This window comes from Diadema setosum, chromosome 5 (assembly GCF_964275005.1).
Source record: "Diadema setosum chromosome 5, eeDiaSeto1, whole genome shotgun sequence".
In the NCBI taxonomy this organism is placed as follows: domain Eukaryota; kingdom Metazoa; phylum Echinodermata; class Echinoidea; order Diadematoida; family Diadematidae; genus Diadema; species Diadema setosum.
In genome coordinates, this window is record NC_092689.1 from 4,202,631 (window position 1) to 4,227,919 (window position 25,289).

A 25,289-nucleotide genomic window follows, 5' to 3' on the forward strand; every position below is an offset into this window, starting at 1 on the left:
CTTTCCTTTTTTCTTCATCTGTCATACATTACATTTTCCATCTGTATTCCTCCTAGAGAGTATTGGATGAGCATGAGCAAAATATTGATTGGAGTATTTCATTATTCTTTTTTTAGGTAATTACCACTCTTCTAAATTGATAAGAATGGTACAGCAAAAGTTGCTCTAAATCTGCAGTTACTGGTACCTTAAGGATGTAGAGTTGATGGAAAAGTGGCCTGTGATCCATGCCACTTACAATGTGCATGGTAATCTTACCATAATTATAGTCAGTCAAATTTGCTCTGGCCTATTCTGGCGAGACTTTGTACTGTTGAAAAAAAAAAACAACAACGATTATCCCTTCCTTTCAACTGCATAATTTGCACAAGAAGAGAATGAAAAATTGATTGGTGATTAAGCCACTGGAACTGCTACTGTGAAATACCGTTAACATGGCATGCAGTTTAGTAACCAGCAGCAACGAAAGAAATTAAAGATGGGGAAAGGGAGTTCTTGGCATATCGTACAGCCTGATGATGCCGACTTCAAACTCATCATGTCCTGCTCATTTCTCCTCCTTCTTCTACTCAGCCAAGAAGTCGGGTTTCTCCGAGATCCCACTCTACATCGGCATATCCCTGGCTGTCATCGTCCTCCTGCTCGTCTTCATCTTCATCGCCATCTACCTGACCACCAAGAGGAAACGGAACACGCCCAGCTTCACAACCACATCAACAGGTTGGCCTCGATTCCTATGTCTTTCTGAGATGCAGAGAAGAGTAATACGACATTAGCATTTGCGACAATTGCTGCAGTCTTATTTTCTCCAAGGATTTAGGAATAGGGTTGTAATGGGGTTTTATGTTTAATTTGATGTAAGGATCAAGATTGGGGTTAGGATTATGTTTGTGGGTAGAATTTTTGTTTTGCTAAGCATGTAGATTTTTTTATGGGAGCAATTGTCACAGGAGCAAATGTTGTAGAACCAAAGAGAAGAAGAGAAACGGGTGTATACTGATTGCAGTTTAGATGACAGCCTTGATTGCAAGAAATGGCTAGAAATAGAATGGAGGACAAATAAGGTCCTTTCTGGTTTGCAACTGAGATTTTCTTTTAATCTCATAGGCAAGATAATCAATGAATCCAAATCAATAGTCATTCACCCTTGAGGGCTCATAAGTAATGAGCTATTTACTTTGCCTGGTTCTACCATTATGTAAAATTCCATCGTTAGAATCAAATATAGTTGCTGTGGTTGTTGCAGTAGTGGGCAAGGCTTGGCCAAGCTATCTGAATGTATGGGACAAGCAAATGTTCATTGTCAATTTATGCACATTTTCTTTTTTTTAAGTCAGTATCTAACAAATCTATAGCTGTCTTTGAAGGTAGATGTTCTGGTAATAAGAAAATGAATGCATAATTCAATGTGCATGTAATAAGTCTTTGAAAGGAAGACATCAGCCTACGTCAGTATTTCCACTGTTCAAAATCTATTGTATATCCAACCAACTATCCCACCTTCTGACATTCCCAGATCTCATTGTTTATGTTATATCTTTCAATAGTCAGAAAATCCACATTGCCACCCTTAGAGTATCCCTGACAGCTCTTTTTTATTGATAAAAATGACATGTTTTATGGTGTATGGGGATAGACGGTGCTGGAATTTTCATTTTTAGTACCATTTCTGTTCAATTATTTGTTATTCTGTGCTTGTCAAATTTTGACATGGTATTCTTTTCTTTGAATGTACGTATCCACATCCTACTTTTATAGATTGAATAGAATTATTTTTCCTTGTCTTGATTTTACAGTGCTGTGATTGATTGTTGCTTGCCACAGATAATGCAATATAATCATTCCAAGCAGGAATATGAATACAAACAAACAGAAGTGAGAGTAGTGTATACCAGAAAAGTTTCCTGTTTTGACAAACACGTACAGTCTGAACTGCTATATCAATCAAAGTTGGACACTGTGTTGTCTGCTAGTCACAGTACATTTTTTTTTCCACTAAAATATTTTGCTTTCACTTCTACCAATTTTTTAATTACCTTTGCAGCGATTCATTGTGATACTTCCAAAAAGTAGTTTTTTTTTTTACATGTCATGATTTTTAAATGTCACCATTGCCCATGTGTACAACATGTTATATTCCATGTTATTTTCATGCCTTACTAATTTCTAGATGTCTTTTTCCCTGAAAATATATCCTACACTTATTGATATGTTGTATTGTTATGATTTCTAGATAACCCCTAACAAACTTTTTTGTTGACATTGTTATTGATCCAATAGTGCAAGTGGTGATGGTGTTGAAATTATTTTATTTTATTATATCCTTATTGATTTCATTTTGCATGATTTGTTGAGATTTTTTTGTTTTTGTTCTTTTTTGTTTTTATTTTGGTCTGGGGTGTCGTTGCCATGCCGATGCTAACAGAAGAATGTAACCTGGCTATGCTTACAGCGCAACCAGACATTACGCAGACCACTCACTCCATGCGCGCTACCCACGTTGCCCTGCCAAACCCGGACGAGAAGGTCCCCATTTCGTGCACACCGACTCATCCGCATCACCCAGACTTGACCAATGGGAAGTTGCCCCACCCACTTACAGTTTCGTTCTCCCCGAAGAAGGGTGGGACGATCACGCAGCTGGGCTGCCTTGGTTCTTCAGACGTTTCGCAGTACTCCCTCACAAACGGCTCCCTGCACTCCCATCCACACTCGCACACGCTGTCGCCGACCAAGAGTCACACGTACGTGCCGCTGGTCGGGCCCGGGCAGGACAAGCACATATATGCAACGCTCAACCCGCCCGAACCCCAAGATCCTCGGTACTGCCAGGCCCGTTGCTATGGTGACCTAGAGGACAACAATGGCTACATCATGGAGGAGGCTGATGAGAACTATGTGCTACAGGGTCACTCCTCAGAGGAGAGCCTGGAGCCACAGTCCATGTACGACTCAGACCCCGGGAGGGGATCCATGGGCAGCGCCGGAGGGCTCCCTCCACAGTCAGAATTCAGCATAGCCAAGGGTCATGTGGGCTTCAGGGGAGGCAGACTGGTCCTACAAGATGCAGGTGTGTGATTTGCAAGATTGTGGGCAAGTGGGCCTCCATGCCATGCAAAATTGATGTCAGAAATTTTAAGCTTGAAACCGGTAGTCATAAAGTCATAAAGAATTTGTAAGAGAGGGTGTAGTCTTACTAATTCACCTGCTAGCATGAAAGTATAGCATCTTCTAATTTTATAAGACTTTCCTCCTTGCTTGAATTAAGTGGGGAAATACTTTTGATGTTTTTTATTTTTCTATTTTGTAATATTTGATAATTCTTCAAGTTACTTATTAGTTAAAAATGCCTAGTGCTTTTGAAGACCGCAATTCAGTGATGACATTTCTATATAAGAAGCTGAAACATCCACTTCTCATCATGCTCCAAAAGAAAAGTCTACCATTATTAATTTAAGGCCATACAACTCCTAACCTCCCCACCCTGCAGGAGTCAGCCTGATGATACCCGAGGGCGCCATACCGAGGGGGCAGACGGAGGAGATCTACCTGGCCGTCTCCCACGAGCTGATGGACCGCCCGCACACGGAGCACAACCAGACTCTGCTGAGCCCCGTGGTCCTGTGCGGTCCGCCCACCGTGGTCCTGGCCAAGTCTGTGGTCCTGGTCCTGCCTCACTGTGCCCAGATGAGCAAGAATGACTGGAGGTTCTCGGTCTTCGGCAGTGGCACGCACCCCACCGACGACAAATGCTGGGAGGTATGATTCCATCTGTCTGTGTGTCTTGAAATGCTCAGGATTTGGACAGTGCTACATAACGCTTTGTGTGCCGCATTTTAACGTCCAGCTCAGGCGATAGCTTACAAATGTCACATATTTTGCTCAAGCACATGACCATGCACAAACTAATTTGTTTTGAATACTGGCTGTTTTACAAGAAAAATAGCAATAGATTTGTTATAAAATTTATATCACAACAAAACTTGCAGTTTTCTCTACCATTGTCCTGTACTGCATTTCCAGCACAAAATCTTCTATAAGAAGTTACATGGCTCTGAAAAACAGATTGCCATTGCATTACAGTCTCAGAATAATGTGGCACACAGGGGTTTACACCATGGCACACAAAGAGTTAATATCAGCTTTCTTTGAGCTTTAAATTAAAACAGTGAGAGAAAGACTCATGGTTAGTCTAGTGTGAGGAAAATAGTAGCTAATACTAATAGCAAAGTTATGTCTGCATTAATGCTGATTTGGTATAGTTTTAAAATTGTTAAAACTCATTCACCTTTTGCACGTGGGTTTAACGCATTCAAAGAAGCCTGTTCAATCATTGTTGTATTTATCTCACCAATCCACTGACTCTTAAAGCCTGTGCATCATATGTTTGTTCTTCATGCCTGTTAGTAGGCCTACTGGTAACACATGAAAATGCAGTGAAACAGTACTGACTCATAAGATGTGTTCATTCTCATCTGACAGAGGCAGACGACAGTCGGCGAGGAGACGTTGAACTCACCCGTCTTCTGCCAGGTAGACAGTCACCGCTGCTGCATTGTTACAGACCAGCTGGGGTGGTACACGTTCAGCGGCGAGTCACAGCCTGAGAGGCAGGCAGCCAAGAGGTTAAAGCTGCTCGCCTTTGGGCCAGCACTGCGCTCCACGCTGGACTACCACATCAAGGTCTACATAGCGGAGGACACACCTGACGCTCTCGAGGTGAGCAAGCCGTCTCATCTTCCGTGCAAAAGCTGCATGATGCAAAAAAGTTTTTATTGGAAAATAATTTGCAAGAAAGCAGGAAGAAAAGTTTCTTTTGATCTGGGTAACTTCACTCTATTCACATTTTTTCGAAAATATCAAATTCCATATGTGCAATATTAAAGTGAAATGTGGTTAATCTTTCCAGAGGAAAAAAAATCCTTTGAAATCTCCAAAATAAGGAAAACTGTAATAAAGTGCAGCTTTAGGTTAGTGGTCATCTGCTCCAGTTCCTCACAAAATTTAAGTTAAGATGGCATAATGTTGTTTGAAATGCATGTGCCAAGTTTTTGCCACATCTTGCACTTTCTTTAATAGTTAAAGAACTCTGTGAACTTCCTCAAAACATATTTGCCGTTAGAGTGAATGATTTGCAGTATCCAATAAAAAGGGTGAAAGTGATGCTTACATATGTAGTACGTAAAATCAATGTGACAACCGCATTACATAGCATTACATGGCACAGTATCTCTCAAATGTGCACCCACATCCCCCCCCCCAAAAAAAAAAAAACAATTATGTATTTTCTCAAATTGCAAATGAGTACTGGAATGATGTTTTAAAGAGAACAGTTGAATATTAAGCAGAGTGTTTCAGGATATTTCACTTATTGTAAGACAAGCAATTTAAGGACTTCCTAGGGATAAAGTTTGCAGAACCTGGGAAGTTACCAATTTGATATACTTTAACCAATAATTATTTGAGGAGAATGTTTTATTCACACCCCATTTCCTTGTTTCCTCTAACAGCACATCCAAGAAGTAGAGAGGAGGTTGGGTGGACAGCCTCTCCAGGGAACGTGTCAATTCGATTACCATGACAACGGCAATAATCTTCGCCTGGAGATCCATGACATCGTGTCTGGCTGGCAGTGCAAGCTGGCCAAGAACTGTCAGGTTGGTATCGGCCGTCACACCAACAGCGCACTCTCACAAAACTGTCCACCAATCAGAATTTGAGTGAGAGATTGTGCCGATTTTACCTGGCTTGGAAAAGTGCACATTGTTCCTCAGTCATCAAGTTGTCAATTTGCATTCTCAGTGTTGACGTAAAAGATGCAGAGTTTGAATTGAGATGAAATATATAGATGCATATTATAATTGAGATGAAATATATGCGTATATTATCACTTACAATTGAAGTTATATTCTAAATTCTGGTAAGTCCTGGGCTCCATTTCATACAGAGTTGCTTTGACAGCAACTCTCGCTGCTGTAGCAAGTGTCATGATAATGACATGAATTCTGCCTCCTCACTAGCTGTTGCTACAAGAAATTACTTTTCTAGCAAGAAATGCTTTCCTAGCAACCTCTGAATCGAAATGAGGCCCTGATATTTTGCTTTCTTCTTTAAGCAACATCAACAACAACAACAACAACAAAAATCATTTTGAAGACCAATTTTGAGTTGCAAAATATCATATATTTTGCAAACTGCAGAAAGTATAAGTGCAGTTCAGAATGTGTAGAAGTAGTAATTCCAGACTTCCATGAATTATACTCAATGCTACATTGCAACAATAGACTGTAAGTTGTTAAAAATCTCTCTCATTTCTACTTTATTCAGTAGTAGCTGCAATTTGTGTCATATCATGCCATTGATGATGATGATGATATAACAGAAATAAAACCAATCAATCATTAAAGGAATCTCTGTTACCATGTCTACTTGATCCATAGGAGATTCCGTTTTATCATGTATGGAGTGGAACGTCCAACACGTTACACTGTTCATTTGCCTTGGCCAAGACGGAGCCTGGAATCGGTCCCATCGGGTGTCGGCTGGAGGTCACACAGGGCACCTACACTACCAGTATGCAAGTCATGGAAAGGAATGTTGATGGTGTAAGTAGTCATAGAGCATCACAAAATGAAGTTCACATTGTTGTGCGAAGCTCTCCTTAGTATTTCCTGAAGGATGCCATATACTGTATACACTTATTTTTGCATACAGATATTTTTGCAAATGAGGAGGTCACAGGCATTTTCTCAAGATGTTGTTTTCATAAATTGACGCAGAGGCCATCATAAGCACACTATTACCTTAGAGCATGGTGACATTTTCGCGTGTCGTTAAGTTTGAGGCCCAAATGTGATTCGTGAATTTAGTGAAAATTAGAAACCTGCAAAAATAACAGCTTGATATGGTATTTCAAAGATAGTGTAGTCTTGTCATAATGGATGGGGAAGTGCAGTTCTGTAAAAAATGAAAAAACAAAAAAAAAAAGGAAAAGAAAAGAGAAGGAAATTATTATTACAATTGTATTGTCTTTTAAGAGTTTTAGTAAAATCAATTCAACAATGTCTGCCAAGTCTCTGGCAGAGTGATAGAAAGGTCATAAAGAGAGACTCAGACCCCGTTTACAGTGCGGGGACGGGCTCGGCCGCGGCTCGGCCTCAATTGCGCGGCCGAGCCTCGCAATTTTGTCCGTTTACACTGCTGGGCTCGGCCGCGCTTTTAATTCAAACCTTTCAATATTTTGTCGTAGTGGCGCTCTGCTTGTAAACAAACGCAATTTGATATAGTATGGTTTTCAGACCCTTTGCCAACTGGATTCCGTGGCGACGAAGTCGCCGTTCGGGCAAAGGCCTTTGCCGAAGGAAAAATCCTTTGCAGGACAAAACCACCTTAAACTATACTAGCTTTCGACGTTGAAGGGGTTAATATCCTGAATAGAGAAATAGTAAGGGTAGAGTGTTTGGAAGCCAGACTAAAATTGGCCGCGCATTTGGCCCAGTTTGCGTTAACACTGAGAAAAGGCCGGGCTCGGCCGCGGCTCGGCCACGGCCGAGACCACCTCCAGAGCGAGGCCAAATGCGAGGCCAATTTTGGCCCAGCATTTGGCCTTTTGCGCATTTACACTGAAGCGGGGCTGGGCCGAGCCGCGGCACTGTAAACGGGGTCTCATTCTTTAAACATTTGGCAATATCCAAGTTGTTGCCAGAAATTTCTGAACTGTGAAACATCAAAGGGTCCATAAGTTTGAATGCATGAGTAAAACAGACCTATTGGTGATGTACAGTTATGAAACAAAAGTCAGGCATGGGATGATTATGTTACAGTCAGCAGATTTTATTTTGATAATCACTCAGGTCCAAGGAACAGCAGGTGCAGTCACTCAACCAAAAACACAGAGGCCAATTACCAATTCACATAAACATCCTTCGCATGGCAAAGCATTCACATTCTTACTCGCAAATGTAAACTTTAAAAGGATATACATATGTTTCACACATAAAAGACATACCATGACAAAAAAGAGAGACAAAGAACAACAACAACAGCTCAAATGCTTGAAATTCTTTTGTAGAGATGTTTTCATTGCAACTGATTGACAAATTGCCCTACATTGACATAAAAAAAAGCACTGAATTGATCAGTGTTTTAGTAGTAGCCATGATAAAAAAAAATCATGGGCTCACATCAGTTGCAACAACAACAGTGTTTTTAAACTCACTTGGGAGATGCCTAAAGAAATGCTTCGCATTGCATCCTCATCTGACCAGCAGGTTTGCGGTGACCAGGAGTTGTGCCTGAATGGCTACATCAACTGCAACATGGAGCCTCCCCAAAAAGCCTTCCACCTGTCCAAGCCAGTCAGAGTAGCCCTCTGCTCCTGCCTGGACACACCCAAAGCCAAGGGTAACGACTGGAGGATGTTGGCTAGGAAACTGGGAGTCGATGGGTGAGTAGCATCGCCGAAAAAGTGAAACATATTCTTGTAATTTATATATCCCACAAAGCCATTATTAGTGAATATAGATCACATATGATTTTTGCAGGGGAGGGTTTTTTTGTAAGTAGATTAGTACCTCCCAATATATTTGCGTTACTTTTTTTCCCCATTGGTTCTGCAGAGTGGAATATTCTTGAGTGTGTGTACACTGCAGTATTGCATGTATACAGTAAATCATTACACATATGTATGTTTTATGTTATTAATACTAAAAGAATATTGAGAAATCAATGAATATCATCTATTCAATGCTATAGTAGCTCTGTCTGTATTGAGAAACTACCATGTATTTACCTCAAATTGTCTGCCCATACACTTAACCACAATTTGCCAGGTCATTTTGTAGGCATCTTGTTGAATACCCCCCATATTCATCATCTGCTACAGTGTTAATGTCCTTCAATCTTATAAGCTGCCCATTGCTATAAGCAAATTTTGTGTGATTCATTAGCTTATTTTGTAGCCTGATCAAAATTAAAACTCTTCATTCTGCATGTTTTGCAAATTTGAAATTTGTAATATATCGTCGATGGGGTGACAAGACCTCGTATCTCAAAAATGTCAAAAAAATTTTTTTTGGCTTAATGGTCAAATAATGGGTCAAGTGATGTCTTGGCCAAATCCCAACTGTCTTACTCCAAAAATGAAGCCACCATGACATGTCAAAGGAAAGGCTTTCCCATTCAGTGCTTTGGCCGCCATGTTTTTTTGCTCTCCTGAACATTTGTCATTTTTGAGATACGAGGTCTTGTCACCCCAGCGACGATATATTACTCAGCATTTTTGTCCCCATCTCATGCATCAGAGTTTTAATCACATTAATATTTATTCATTTAGAAATAAGAACTTCTCATAATTCTTCTACTACCTCCTTTCCCTACCCCTCCCTCCTCATGAATCCTAAAACAGATACATCAACTTCTTTGCCATCAAGTCAAGTCCAACGGACCAAATCCTGGACCTATGGGAGGCCCGAGACTGTGAAGAAGGTGCCCTTATGAGGCTAGCCGGAGCCCTGCAGGAAATGGGCCGACCCGACGCCGTAGCAATAGTCCAGAAGCAGATGCCGTCGTGGATGTGACAAAGCAAACCTGCCTGAGTGCCGACCCCTTCAAGAGATTGAGGTGATGTCATTTGAGACGGCGAGCAAAGCTCTGCGGTGAACAAATGGTCAACTTGGACGTTGGGGGCAAAAACCAGAAAAGGAGGCACCGTCGCAGTGCTTTAACTAGACTCTGCCCAGAGCTGCTGATCGATCAGCTCTTTTTTTGCAAAGATGCGGACATGGTCCAGATTTCCAGGCAGGATGGCTGGAGGTGGTATCATGGGCAAAGTAGGATGAGAGCAGCCAGAAGAGTGATGTAAAACAAAATCTGAAAAAAAAACAGTACTCCATGTTATGGTGCATGGCACTTGGACTGCCTTCCAGTGTGGAATCTCCACCAACTTGGAGCAAGATGAGACAACTAGTAGACTCTTTTCATGCAAGGGCCATAGCTCATCTCAAGTTTGTATACTTTCATTGCGTTTGTTTTTTTCATTGCGTTGTGTTTGTTTGCCTGTCTCTTCTTTTTTTCTTCTGATGTTGCACAACTTTTGGCAGCTGACAGTGGCTTTGAGGTTGGAGGAAAGATGATGGATAAGTGTACAGTCCTAGTAAATGAAAGGAAAGAGGAAGAGTTTAACAAAATGGTCTAAAATCTAATTATAAACAGTGAGTACTGAAATACATCTAAGGTATACTGATCTCTCTCTACGAGCCAAAGAAACATATTTTTTTGCCCTGCTGTAAGAAAAGAAATATAACATCCCAGATGGGCAATATCAGCATCTTCATTCATTTCCCTGTGAAATCGAAAATGAGTCATCCAGGAGTTAATGTGAACATAGATTTTCTATAAACCCCAGGGTGATTTAGTTTTTGAGTTATTTCCTGTTTAGATTGGCCGTGACATGTGCACCATGTCCAAAGTATGCCCCCTCTGGCAGTGCTTTTATGTAGTTTTGTCACATCTAACACAGTCTGAGGGAGTGTTTATCTAAAAATTCTCTGAGGCAGAATCACGATCCTAAACGCGTTTGAGGCATTTTCAGGCAATAGATAAATGCAACCATGGTTACAAACGCCAAGTTGAAATGCCATTCAAAGGGCGTTTTGAAACATTTTTTTATCTCTGAGCTGCTGAGGTCATCTTCCATGCAGTATACAGCCTGCAGGTAACAACACAGGCCTCAGTTGACCTCTGCTCCTCTGGTCAAACTGCAAAAAGCAGCTGTGCAGTGACAACACTTGAATCATGATTCGATGATGGATAGATAAACGCAGCCCCCCGAGGATTGCGTTTTCAAACCACGTTCGCAAACACCATTCCAAATGCATTTTGATACATGATTCTGTCTTAAGTTAGATAAATGCAGCATGAGATGCACCAGGTCTACTCCCAAGTTCAATATTCCTCTGCAAAGACCCAAGGTCACTCCTGGGACTACCATATAATGTTGGACAAATCAAAAGATCCCTTTTCTTCATAATCTGTTTCCATGGAGTGAGTTCTATATGAATGATCAGTATCACATATTACAGAAACGGAAATTAAATGTACTGATATTTTTTTTTTTTGAACCACGGTTTTGAGACACACAGTGCCCATAAGGGTACCATCAAAAATATTTGATGCTAGAGCCATAAAGCCTAAGAGCAAGTGGTGTAGATGACCAGATGGCCTTATCTAATGACAGAAGGATGGGTATTTCACTAAATGTCAGAATTCATGCAGAAATAATGAAATGGAACAGCATTCATGGATGATGCTCATGAGATGAGGAAAGATTCCCCGAAGGGTTTTTTTTTCCTTCCATTAGGACAGGATTAGGGCAAAGCTGAAATAGGACCACCTAAATGAGTGCTCAATTTGAAAGATGCTGTGAGCAAAGTGTGCAAATCTATATATGTTGAAGTCTGACTGTACAAGAAATCAGATCTCATGATTTCTGGGCTCCTAGACATGAATTTTGTTTAATGTTTAGAAAGAATGTAATCACCGAAGAGATACTAGAACTGACACTCATTGTTGTAGATGGACTTTTGTTTGTTTGGTTTGGTTTTGTAAATAGTACCAAATGATGTTTATGCAGGGTCACCTTTTTATGCCTTTGAAATGTCCGATTTGGGGGATCATAATGAAAAATCTTTGAACACAGTATGATATTGTTGTGCAGAATGCATCGGAGTCGAATGATACTTCCGTTAAGTGTCCGAGGTAGTAGTCTTCTGTTGCAAGCACTGGCATTTTTACCAAATTCACGCAAAAATTGAATTGATAACACTGTGTTTCTAAACCCAAGAAGGCTGCCTTCAGCTCAGTCCCACAATAAAAAGGAAAATATTCACAGAAATCCATTTTAAATGGCCTCAAAGTGTTTTTAATCATAATTCAGCTGCAGAGTTCAAGTGAAAATGGCATCAATTTGTTGACTTCTTGAATACGAATTATTCTCGTATAAGACTATTGGTAATCAGATTTCTGAAATGATCCTTTGCAAATGATGGTTACTACTTACATGATAAGGGGTATGCTTCATCTTTTGCCAGCATGTTACTATAATTTAAACAGTAACAAGTAGCTAAAGGCATCACAGACCGAATTCACCACACACAAAATTCACCTTGTGTTATGCTGTACATGCTTAGATAAATGCTGTGTGTGTTGAGTTACAAACTACATACCAAGTATGAGCATAGATATGTTTTCGAAAGCAAATCGAGGGGTTTGTGTAGATATTTTTCCTGGATGGGAAATGCTGTACATAATTATTTTGTTTATGTACCTGTGCTGTATGCTATAGAACAAATGCTTGTTGTTATCATGTTATATACATGTAAAAAATAAAGAAAGAAAGATTTCCTATTGCATTTGCGCACAAAAGACAGACTTTGATGTTCGTATAGTAATGGGCAAGGCTTTGCAGCATTTTGAGTAGTCGCATAATTATCATGTCACAATAGCAACACAGTAAGTGCTGGCTTGTTTTATCACGAATAGGTACATACTGTAGGAGGAACACAGTTTTGGCTTTTCATTTTGAGTTATACGTATCAGTGAAACAAAAATGGCCTCAACCATGCTGACTAAGAATTTATTAATAAATGAGTTTGTCTCGAATTCGGTGATGTTTTCTTTATTCCTTCTGGTCTTGGTGGTTTTATCTCCTGAAAGAAACAAGGAGAGTAATAATGTAGCAGGATCATGTTCGGCATACAGATTTTGTTGAGCATTTTTTCACTTGTTTTCCTGAAGAAAAAATATAGATGAACAAGACTGAGTTTTGATTACTGATGATTTACTGACTTATGAAGTCAACTATGCAATGATTTATCGAGTAGTAGATTGATAAATATGATTATGTAACTTCTCTACAGCATGATTCCACTTTGTACATTGTGAAATATGTATATGAATCTGTACAAATATAATGTACTATCACTATGAACAACTATTGTAAATCATGTGTACAGAAATTAGGACTTGATTACAAAAGAAAGAAAAAAAAAGCTATAATAAGTTTGATGTATGTGATTGAGAATTTGGTGGTGGGTTTCTTCTTTTCGGATTTGCCCATCTATTCCGTGTGAAATCAAGTACAGATCTATATGATGATTGTATAAGTTGTTCAAGTTGTGTACAACTCTTTTAATAGAAGTATTTATGAATTGTGATGATATTTTTATAATTATACTTATGGGGAGGTGGGCTCTCTGCTGACACGTAACCCATTTTTATCTGAGAGCTATTCGTTTTATCTTGTTTGGAGAATTTTCTGCATGTTAGTGATCCTGGAGATGAAATTGGCTTGGTTTACATGAAATGATGTGCCGATACTTTCATGAACAGAGATTTGTGAGGATAAATTTGTCAAAAGACTACGCAAATATAAGAGCTAGCTGCATTGCTTTCTGCATGGAGAATATCTTATTTTCAATAGCTGATCACCCAAGAGTGAAAGGTTTAAGCATCATTGAACATCATCTGAATATCAAACGAACTGAGGAACACACAGAATTTATTGTCTGTAGACAAAAACGCAACACAAGTAATACATTAGGGTTTTATTTTATTACTTTCACAGTAAAAAAAAAGAAAGAAAAAAAATAGAGAGAGATAATGCATTATGAAAGTTTGGACATAGATTATTATTATGATGCATGTGAAATTTTCTGTTTGTTATATGAGCCTATCAACAGAAATATTTCTGTATTATGTTGGTAATTGTCTTCTCATTAAAGGAAAAAAAATCATCAAAGCAAATGTCTCATAAGTGGTTCATGCTGTTTTCTTTTATAGGCTTCTACTATCAAGTAATACCAAAGACCCAATGTTCAATCAGTTTAACCAATCAATTCATAGCCATTTCTTCTTAACATAACTTTGTATGTATATTTTAATGAAACATGGTATACATGTGACCAGATAAAGGTTTGATTTTTTATCTTATGTCATAAGTCACAGGTAAATACCTAAATAGCACAATTTTTGAGAATTAATGAGCCATGGAGAACTTGTCGAGACCCCAAAACAGCAATATTTCTTGGATAGATTTTTTAATGTATTTTAAGAAAGTCAAATGGCAACAGACAAAGAAAAAGTCTATGTCCCAGTGTGTTGATAAAAACTTGAGGTTTTCATATATATATTTGGAATATGTAGGCAATTCAATTATGTTTGGGTGAAAGTATTGTATTACACGTGTATTAGTTATATGGTTGACATTCTAATGTGTGTGGGAAAGATATGGGGAGAGGGGGAGGGTTATATACAGAGGCATATTGGTTGGCGTAAAATGTCTGCACACACGCTCTTTTTGTTTATTTGTCCGTTTGTCTCTCTTACGTTTATGTTGCTTGTGTGTGTTGTGGCAGCGGTGATTATGGTTTGGGTCTTTTTTTCCCAGGTGTTTTACCCATCATGCTTTGTGTGATTTTGCTTTTATGTTTCATTTTGCTGCATCAGTTGAACTGGCATCGGATAAACTTGCATGCGTTGGTCTCCATTTCGCAAACTCTTTTCATTGCAACGCTTATCTTCTTTCGTATAGTGGACTCTCATAAAAAAACACTTTTGTTGTAATGAAGTTACATTTGTATATTTCTTGCCCCAAGAGTTCAAAAAGTTTATAAATATGGTAGCATTTTTTTGGTCAAACTGTGATAAAGCAAATTTTGATTGAGAAAGTGGTTTCACTGGTCCCTCTTGAGTGTTAAAAATAATGAGAGTCCACTGTATTTGCATAATTGATGGATTTGATTCTGGCTGTAGATTCAGCTGCTGCCATTGCAAAAGACACAGGACTGGTACGTTCTTCCACTGGAGTGTGTTATTTCATCAATACGTACATATTTCTTTGATTTATGATTTGTCTTCTGATTATTGAAGTTAACAAATTGGTTTCCAAACTGGGTTGTGTTCTTCGCTTGATCATATGTCTTCTATATCCATGTTGATACTTCTTTAAACTATGCATGGTTCATGGTAAAAGCTGTTTGAGTGCATTCATAATCACGTCTTCAATTTTTTTTTTTGTAGCAATTATCAAAATCTCTTTTTGATCGCCAGGAATCTTAAGAGCATATATGGGAAGTCAATGCCTAGGAAGTCTTTAATTCACCAGTTGTGAATGTTTTCCAACTACCTTCCCATGTTCATGAGTAGTTTTAGTGATTTGCAGAGCAATACAAACTTACTTTCAAGTGTATAATTTACAGACACCAAGTTTGAGAGTTTGATTACTGGGATTGAACCCTGCCAGCTGAGGTTGAAGTGTCTGTGATACAAGTATGATAACACAAAACAAAACAAGCATTTTGTTTCTGTCATCATGAATAAAAAGAGATAAAACATGTCTTTGATTTTTAGCATGATTACAGCTTGCTTGGTATTCCGAAGGTTCGTTATTCGGAAACACACAAATTCCATATACATAGAGATGTTTGTTAATCGGAAAAGGAAAAGAGGGTCTGTCAATTGCAACATTTTGATAGTTAGTCCGAAGTTTTGTTACACAGAAGGTTTGTTGATTTGAAAATAGAATAGGTTCATTATTCAAATGGTTTATAAATCTAAAAATGGAAAAAAATCCGTAATCAGAAAATGAAAAGAAGGTGCTTACTAATGAACATTCAGAATTAATGAACCTTATTCATTTCTAGATTAATGAACCTGGAGGTGACAAAGTTATTTTTTCATTTAGGAATTAACAAAGTTTAGAATGACAAACCTTATGTCATTTTCCATGTGAGGAAACTTTGGATCAATGAACCTTCGAAATATTAAAACAAACTGTAACCATCTTTTCAGGCCCAATTAAATGCTATGACAAATTCGGTGGTAATCTTTGTGAGCAGGCACCCTTGGTGTTGCCAGAATGAGTCCCTCAATATGGTTGGGAATGGTCTGTGAGAAATCGAATTTCTAGAAGCTGCAGTCTTAATGGTGTCTTAGATCGTTTTTATTTCACCTCTTAAGAATGAAATTGCTTGCCCTGTTTTGATTGATTGAGAAGTCAATAGAAGTATAAAACCGAGAATGCCCAATAAAACAGTCTGACTCTTTAGAATTCCAGCTACTTTGGACAATCGTTTTCACTTGTTTCGTTCGATCATTTATTTTTCTCGTAGTAATCAGTAATCTGATTTTAGTCTACAGAAATATTGATATTCAAGAAATCACAACAGGCTCATACTTGTTCTCTTATCTGGATTAAAAGCCTCAGGTTTGATTTTTGGTGTTATTACTTCAAGTACTGTAAATGAATCCTATAGTCCTACTCCAGTACATTTTGAATGAGTGTGTCTGTTGGCATGCATATATGTGTGTGTTTTATCAAACTGATCAAGTTTGTTGCTAAGCAACGAGAGTCCACTACCATTCCTCACTGAGTCTTATTGTTACTCATTTTTATCACACCATGAAACAGCAAAGTAGAGGAGCAAGAGTTCCAATGTTTATTTGAACTCTTGAAATTGAGAGCACCACTAATTTTAAAGACTTTATATGAATTTATGTGTTCAGTTCATTAATTTAAGGTGGTTTATGAAAATATCCAAGCAGAGATTCTTTTAAATGTGCAAAAACTGTTGTACTACAGGAAGAATTTTGTTTGTATGGAATAAATAAAATGTCTCACTTGTACATGCCAAGAGAGTGGATGGTATTACAATATAACTTGTTGCCCTTATCAGTACCTGATGGAAGTGGTCATTGTGCATGATCATAGTTGGATGTGCATGCTTCTGTGTGTGTGTGTGTGTGTGTCTGTGTCTGTGTGTGTGTGTGGCTAGTAATGGTATAGAGCAAATATTGAACACAAATAGAGACGAATACAAGTTTATGGCAAACAAAGTTTGTTATTATAATATAGCAGCACACAGAGCTGATATTGTAAAAGTTTCTATTCAATTTCTAAATTTGCGAGTACACGTTGTATATCTATTTCACTTTTCCTACGCAAACACAGACAAAAAGCAACCATATGCAATGTTGTAGATTGCGATAAATTATGAATATCATTTAGCTTCCTCTGAAGTAGGCCTAAATAAAAAAAAAAGAAATAACAACAGGACTCTATCCATTCATCGGACAAAAACAAATTGAAAAACCAGTAAGTGCGGATGAGAGAAGGGTAAAGGAGGCTTGTTAAAGGCATTATATACCATTTGCACATGAAACAAAAACCCAGCTTTAGTGCTTCAAAATAGTTCTAATTGTGGTTGTGAGTTAGAGATAGAAACAACCAGTGTAAAAAAAAAAAAAAAAAAAAAAAAAAAAAAAATATTCAGTATAATCAATGCTAAGTACATTGTATTGTTAAATATGTACAAAATGTGAATAAAAACTTTAATAAAATTATCTCTAGACTAAACCGTCTACAGTTAGGGTTTAGTGAGAAAAATAGTGATATCTCCTTACATTTTAGGCTTCATCGCAAAATTTTTATATGGTAGGATGTTCTGTGATGCAACTGACCTACACATATGCATCAATGTGATAACTCGAACATTTTTTTTTAAGTCACTGTTCCTAATGGTAAACAGTACCTTTAAAGCACCATTCGTGGAATCAGTACAGATAAGTATATTTTTATGCAACACACACACGTAATGATTACGTATACAAGTATTACAGATCACGTTAATGAATAAAATTTGTAAGAAAAAGTGACAAAGACGATTCGTCATGGGAATTTCGAAATCTATTAAATTGAATTGATCTACATCTGAGCAGCTCAAATGCGTAAGATTCCACCTATCAGTGAAGGACAACATTACAGAAAGATCAGCATCATAAATATATCAATGAGTAAATGTACAATAGTATATAGAAGAATTCAATATGAATATATTTTATTGGTATAACAAATTGGTGCTGTCGTTGTTATGTTTCCAGTGTTCCACGTCTAACAGGCTTGGCTTTTTAGTGGAACACTATTTTCCATCGTTATGGTTATTTACTTTCTTTTTTCTTTTTTTTTTGCCATGACAAAGTGCATTGTTTCTTATTTTTAATGACAACATTGGTGTAAGTACTTTATATTGTATTTGAAAAAAAAAAAACTGCCCTTATCAGACGAATGAAAGACAGATCGAGTCCTTGTACCGCTTTGAATCATGTTTTCTTTTCTTTTTTGATGATGGAAATAAATAAACTATTGAATTAAATTGAATTTAATTGAATTTAATTTAATTGAAAGATTACCTGTTACTATAACATTCTTTTCGACAGGGCTGAAGATAATGGGATGAAAGACAATTAAGAAAATTAAGTTATTCAGTGTGATGCATCTCAAGTCTGCACTCACTGTTTCATGAATTTGTGATCGGTTATCATCAGTTACGTCAGCTTTCCCATCCCCCTCTCGTTTCCTCCCCCTTTCTTTCTAATAATTTTCCTTTTCTTGTTCTTTTAAATTAAATGTCCGCTTTATCTCCCCCTCCACCATTTCCATTTCCGAATTTCAGTAGGAGATAATATCTGAACTGTAAAATAGCAGAAGGATGAGTAAATGGCTTTGTATAAGCACAATGAAACTTTTCCGTTACGTGCCGATACAATTTTGAGCCTGAAAAGAGATAATTTTCCTCCTTGTATACTTGCGCATGCAATCAATAATTACGATTTTGATATAAAACCAAGGGCTTTTCCATCTGAATTAATCCAAGGTCCAAATTTAGATAAACATATTGATTATGATGCTTTCTTGAATTCTCTGAATGTATTTTAATGAATGGTATATGGCTGCTAGCAAAAATAAAACTGTACGAAAAAAATAAAACAATGCTGATGATAACGATTATACCATGCGACGGAGTCAGTAATAGCTTCCCCGAAAATTGGAGAATGCTTGCCTTAATATAATGTCTCAGAAATAGGGCGAGAGAATAATAACACTTTTCATTAAAGGAAATCAGATAAATATGTGAAACTCCTTTTCGATGCTCTTTATATTATTTTGCTGCTGTGCAGTGTTAACAAGTCCCTGTCCATAGACAAATCAATATGGAGTCAACCAAACTTTGAAAATAAATTAAATTCAATCGGATTATCATATTTTCTCGAGCTTTCACAGTTTCCTGCATTTATGTCCCGGCGTTGAGAGATATATAATTACGAAATTCTGTTACATTTATAGAATCACGTTATTTTCAAACTTTTTTTTAACTTAAGACACTTTGACATTAAGCTGCAGAATAAGTAGGCCTAGATTCATTCACCCATTCCGTTTACATTTCTGTTGCGAACTTTTTATATATCATATAAATGTAAAGCAATTCCTTTGAAATGTGAAATCAATAGAATACTCGAAATAAAAAACAAAGATTAAAGGGAAATTATGCTTAAACTTCATGAAAAATAACAGGTAGCCAACGTCGGTCATGCAACCAAATTTCATCAGAAATTCGAGTCGCGTATATTACTCCTATATATCCCATTACATAGGTGCTCATTGTATTTCGTGCACTTACAATAAGGGCGAGATTGAAAGTTATGATAGAAGTCGTGTGGAGATATTTTCTCTGTTTTGAGCATCCTATACATAGGCGGAAATGGTGCACTAATTGCTTTGTATTACTTTATGTGGAAATAAAATCATATTGAATATTTGTATTTTATCTGGCATATTCTAATTCGTTGTTTTGATTTCGCTGAATCCAAGCGCTGTAAAGTTCCACTGAAGAGTGCACATTTACCTCCGCATCTGAAAACGTATATGATTTGCCTTGATCGGGTGCCAAATATTAAGTCGGCGGGTGGCTTTTCGTCCCGGCAGGGTCAAGACACGAGTGACCGTACCTTACCATCCAGGCCCCTTGGATCAATAATAGGGGAAGCGATTATCCGTTCATACACAAAAGCGTGGGATGACGCCATCGATTACCGACAATGGTCTCCTTCACTCACCCTGCCTGATCGATCGCCTCTCTCTATACTTTATCTGTCCTCGATTGCATTTGCGATAGCTGATTGATTTTAGGCATTGTGTATTCTATGAACGTGTCATCGACAACAACAAAGAGCCGAGGAATGGTAGCAACGAGGGGTCCATTCAGGGAAGCTATAACCCGACTTGTTTGGTTCTCATCATAGCAAAGTCGATGATACCGTTATATTCACAATTAGCGTTGTAAAACTTTCATCAAATCTTCTTCCAAGTTTTGGCGTCCATGCAGATGTTGGTAATGTCGCACTGAAATATCAGCAGACGAAAACTTGCAGTATACATGTACAACCATGACAAGCTGACATCTGACATAAAGTGGACATTAACAGTGAGAGGACATCGGACCATGTGATGGTAACAGCGTTTTGTCTGTGGACCGTGCGTGACTTGAACAAACCATAATATTCTGCAAACCTTTCGGACACCAAAGTCGGACCGCCAGCATCTTTCTTCCAAAGAAGAAATTGACACAACTAAAACAGTTCGTCTTCCGTGTGTGCAGCCTGCGGTTGTCTATATCGAAATTTATAGGCCCTACATCTTATTCTAAATGCACCGGTACCATTGTCCACCAGTGATGAAATGACATTGACTGGTGACAAAGGTCATTGTGACTATGGCTTGTTTGTCTCTACCGTGCATGCTGGATGATTTACCAACCTTCAGTGACAGGTGGTCAGAGTATGGTCAGAGACAGCCGAACCACTGAATCATCTTCAGAAGACACATTAAACGAAAGGATCACTATCTAGCATCAGTCTGACGGTAAATAACCGTGTTTGAACACCTAGTGATCTATCGCTGTAGGCATATCATTCAATTAGTATGCAGACTTGAAGGTTTACTGCGATCCAAGTGAAGGGTTTGTTTGCAAAAACCGATAAGTCCATTTTAGAAGATTTTGAAGTACGATTTCTGTCATAATGTACAAAACAATACCTTTTAAATGATATATTGGTCACTACATATAAAGGTATATTTTTGAAGTTATGGTCAAAAGAAGCAAACATTTTCTTATTATTCTCTTTATTTTTCTTGACCTTTAATCGCAAATCTCTCCATTTGGCAAATATGGACTTATCGGTTTTTGCAAACGAACTCATCAAGTGTATGTTGACCTCTCTTGATGCCTTTATGTATGCACATAACCAATTTATCGCTAAATACTTCATAAAAATGTATGCGTTGTGTTTCAAACTATTTCTCGTAATTTTTCTAAAAGCCCCACACCCAAAATGTCTTTCAGATCATTTCTATTCATATTACAGTTGTGACACCATCCTCCTGTAACACTGGAGCTAAACAATAAACAGTTATAATTTGTTGTGTACCTCATCGTTTATTGCTATCATATACACTACCCGCACTTACTCACAACAGCTCACAATTCAACTTCTCTTTTTGTGTGTGCAAATGTTTCTAAAGATTTCTTTTTAGACGTAGCAACGAATGGTAAGGCTCAAAACTGCGTCTGTTCTTCAGCTCAAGTGTTACAGGAGGATGATGTCACAACTTAAATATCAATAAAGACGATATGACGGATAATTTTAGAGACGGGCTAAGGATGTTTAAGAAATGGAGTTCCAACTGGCTGTAATTCTTCAAACAGTCGTCAGTTTTCTATTGATATACAAAAGAATTCCACATCAGGTGCATGTGTGCCTTTGGTGATCGATGTTCGAGGCCGCCGTCTTGCTGATCAATCTGAGGATTCATCTTAAGCGTTAATATAATGTTGGATATATTTTGCTTGTTCATTTTAATAAATGAAATGAGCTCAATTGCTGATAAAGTCCATAAAACGAAAGTCAATCCCGTCCAGAAATATATGGAGTCACTCAGAATTGTATCGAGTGAAAATGTTTAAAATTAGCTGTACCCTTCTTTAAAGCTGGTTTTATCACTTTTCCACATAATCACAACAAATGAAACTGACATTAAATAATCTTCAAGTGTATTTCTTTTTTATATCAGATTAATGCTCATGAATGCCCAGTTGAGTAATTTTCATTTTTTTTTATTTCACCATTTAATCCGAAAATAAAAACTAATGAAATAAGGTTCGTTGCTCCGAAGGTTCCTATACGTTATTCCGAAAATGAAATGAGGTTCGTTTTTCCGAAGGTTTGATAAACCGAAAAATGAAAAGAAGGTGTGTAGGGCTACAACGAACATTCAGAATGATAAACCGGTACTTCAACTTTCGGAATATGGAACCTTATAATCTAATCCCGTTCTAGTATATACATGCGCTATAAAATGCATTTATTTAAATACTTACACTCTATAGATCAAGATCCGCGAGGGCGCTACTGATTTTGTTTAGCAACATTTCCATTCTATCATAATATTTCATTTGTGTTTATAATATCAATTATTCTTTGTTGTTGTTTGCACTGTTCCAGACTCGTACCATCGCTATGTCAGCGTCAACCGATTCCCAAGCCTACTACAAAAAGCGACTGGACAAGTGGCGGGCGCGCTCGGCCAGAGTGTTCACACGTGCCCAGAGCCTGAACAGAACTTTGGACAAACAGCTGTCCACCGCCGTCAAGAGTCTGGAGCGGAACCGCGACCTTGCCATCCGAAGGGACCAGGAGAGAATTTGGCTCGTCACTGGCTCAAAGATTCCAGCAAAGAAGTACACTAAAGATGACTACCAGCCTTCGTATTTGGGCAAGCACTTCAACGCCACACTCCCAACGCCGCAAGAACTGAGCTCCTTATTGCCGAACAAGAAAGCCAAGCAGCGTACACAGTCTGCAGGAAACTACACTCAATTGTCCCGCAGGAGGTTGTCGTCAATGTCCACGGATGATTTGAACATCTACCACTACCGCAAAGCACTCGAGTCCCTCCGTGACAAGTATGCTTCATCGCCATTGTATAGCGAGGTTATAGCCGAAGGGGAGGAAGAAGGTGTTGCTGATGCGACAGTAGAGAATGAACAAGTAAATACGGATGTTAGGAGTACTCCAGCAACACCAGTCGTCCCTTCAGCAACGCCAGAACAATCCCCCGTTCTGCCAGCGAGACCCAAAACCGCCGTGGAGTTAGCGGCACTCAAAAAGCGCGAGCAGCGGGCACGTTCGCCTATTCCGAACGCCGCAAGGCGACGAAAGAGACGCGAATCTATTCCCAACGCGACCGCCCTCATGATTGAGCAGGCACAGGATCCGAAGAACAAGGTCCTGCGGACAAACTTTCTGGACATGTACCAACGCCAGCTTGTGAAGCACCAGCGCAGGATGTCCACTATCCAAGAGCACCATGTTGATCGTCAACGCCGCAAGAATGCTCCTCTGTCAGCACCGTCAAAGAGAGCCAATGTCCTTGCCAAGTGGGAGAACGACTCGCGACCAGCAACTGTCCTAGGAGTAACCGAGGAGGAGGAAGAAGAGCCTTATCCTGACGATGATTATGATGATGAGGAGGATGTATTCCAGGAGGACAAGCAGCCCCCGTCACTACGACAGAGCCTACAGTCCATGCGCCGAACAAGTCTGGCGGCCGTGTCTGGAATGAATGCTCTCCACAATGAGATCAAATCCGTCAACAGCTACCGCAAATTCAAGCGGGAGAGTCTCGGGATCCTTGAGAATGACATTCCCAGCATTGATGATCTGGAAGAAGGAGAACTGTTCGACGAGATGCGAAAGGTTCGCTACATCCGATGGGGACAGGACGAGGAACTTGTCGAGGAGCTGAACGAAGATCAACCCCTTGTCAATCAGCTGCAGGCATTGACGATAGATACGACGAAAAAGCCAAAACGATTCTTGAAGAAAATGAAAGAACATAATGAACCATCTGTCAATGGAAGATGATACAGTGTTTCGTGTGCTTACCATGATTATTTCCTCTTTTTTTTAAACGTTCCTGAAGTACTTCTCAAAATCTTTTGTCATAATAACCTTCACGATTTGATTGTCTGTTTCATGAGGTGAAACCCTAAAACCCTACCGAAATTAAAGCTTTTTCAATTTCGAAAACAGAACTTGAATTACGTACATCCAGCATGGCAGGTACGATATACAATCACCACAATTACACTGTATTTCAACATCCAGGGTTTGGCGAGCATAACCACAAAAGTTGCCTTTTATCATAGTCTCTAAAAGTGTAAGGGAAAAAGTGAAGTTGATGAAAACGTTTAATTTCAGGAGATGTTGTTATGGTTACAGCTCGTTATTCCGAAGGTTCGTTATTCCGAAGGCTCTTAGTCCGAAGATTTGTTATTCCGAAGGTTCGTTATTCCGAATTTCATTTTCGGATCAACGAATCCCCGGAATAACGAACCTTCGGAATAACGCCACAAATGTTCGGATTAACGAACCCTTTTTCATTTTCGGATTGACGAACCTTCGGAATAACGAACCTTCGGAATAGCGAACCTTCGGAATAACGAACAGCACCCGTTGTTACATCCATTTCCCTAGGAAATGTCATACATTATTTCTATAGAAATATTGCTGAAAATCAAACCCATTTGATCTGTAGAAAGTTGAATTTTACCCTTATTATGTATATGGACTTAATAAATGCTATAAGAATAGTGAAACATTATGTGAAAGTTTGATGAAAATCGGACCATCCATTCGAAAGTTTAACTGATTCCACGCACTGTTCTCTGAGGGTCTGTTTCATGAAGATTGATAGTAAGATTGATCTTTCGATTGATGCAATTCTAACAAGTTTCGTTCGATCTGCTATTAAATCTGTGCTTTAAATCAAGCGTAAGTGTGTTCCTCCAGAAGGCGTGGAGAAAATGCATGCTCATCCAGAATTACTTTTCCTGTATTCACTGGATTCGCACATACACTGTACAATGTATATTTAGGAAATTTTCCCCTCAACGCTACATTGGGTCTTCTAACAACCATCAAATCGCTGAAATCTTTGAAAACAATCGTCACATCGGAAGCTGTTGGTGACACACTTCAGTTCGATTTGATACAGTTGTTTGTTCAGTGTGCCAGAGGTTGACATAAAGAAGGGAAAAATGCAACAGTATAATACATGTATTTGGATTGATATTCATTTTCAACTTGTGAATTCTTATACGACCCCTTACCTCTGGCTCTGACCTTTTAAAATCTGACATTCTTACCTGACATTTGTACCTTAGTTATTTGATTATTCAATAGATATGGACAAACTTATTTTATTACAAAAAGTCTTAACAAATTAGGACCAATATCATCCGACATCCTGGAAATAACAAATCAAACACATCATGTGACTCCTCAATAACTTTTTATATTTCTTGACTCTCCATCACACAACACAAACACACACA

General features: G+C 38.5%; 2 protein-coding genes across 2 annotated transcripts in view; both read left to right on the plus strand.

Moving 5' to 3' along the window:
* The window catches only part of LOC140228437 (netrin receptor UNC5B-like), a 167,522-nt gene extending 157,561 nt beyond the window's left edge, over nt 1-9,961 (plus strand). Inside the window, exons 8-15 of the mRNA XM_072308655.1 lie at nt 574-720; nt 2,453-3,070; nt 3,491-3,759; nt 4,483-4,719; nt 5,511-5,657; nt 6,441-6,605; nt 8,271-8,446; nt 9,407-9,961. Of these exons, the coding sequence (XP_072164756.1) occupies nt 574-720; nt 2,453-3,070; nt 3,491-3,759; nt 4,483-4,719; nt 5,511-5,657; nt 6,441-6,605; nt 8,271-8,446; nt 9,407-9,578 (1,931 nt within the window). The 3' untranslated portion in view covers nt 9,579-9,961. The remainder of the gene's footprint in view (nt 1-573; nt 721-2,452; nt 3,071-3,490; nt 3,760-4,482; nt 4,720-5,510; nt 5,658-6,440; nt 6,606-8,270; nt 8,447-9,406) is intronic.
* A 12,449-nt stretch (nt 9,962-22,410) lies between these two features.
* LOC140228438 (uncharacterized) lies at nt 22,411-23,817 on the plus strand. Its single transcript, XM_072308656.1, has one exon. The coding sequence runs from the start codon at nt 22,411-22,413 to the stop codon at nt 23,815-23,817; it is 1,407 nt and encodes a 468-aa protein (XP_072164757.1).
* The last annotated feature ends 1,472 nt before the right edge of the window (nt 23,818-25,289 follow it).

What these genes read in the sequence shown, in the direction of transcription:
- LOC140228438 (XM_072308656.1), top strand. Translation starts at nt 22,411, where the DNA reads ATGTCAGCGTCAACCGATTCCCAAGCCTACTACAAAAAGCGACTGGAC.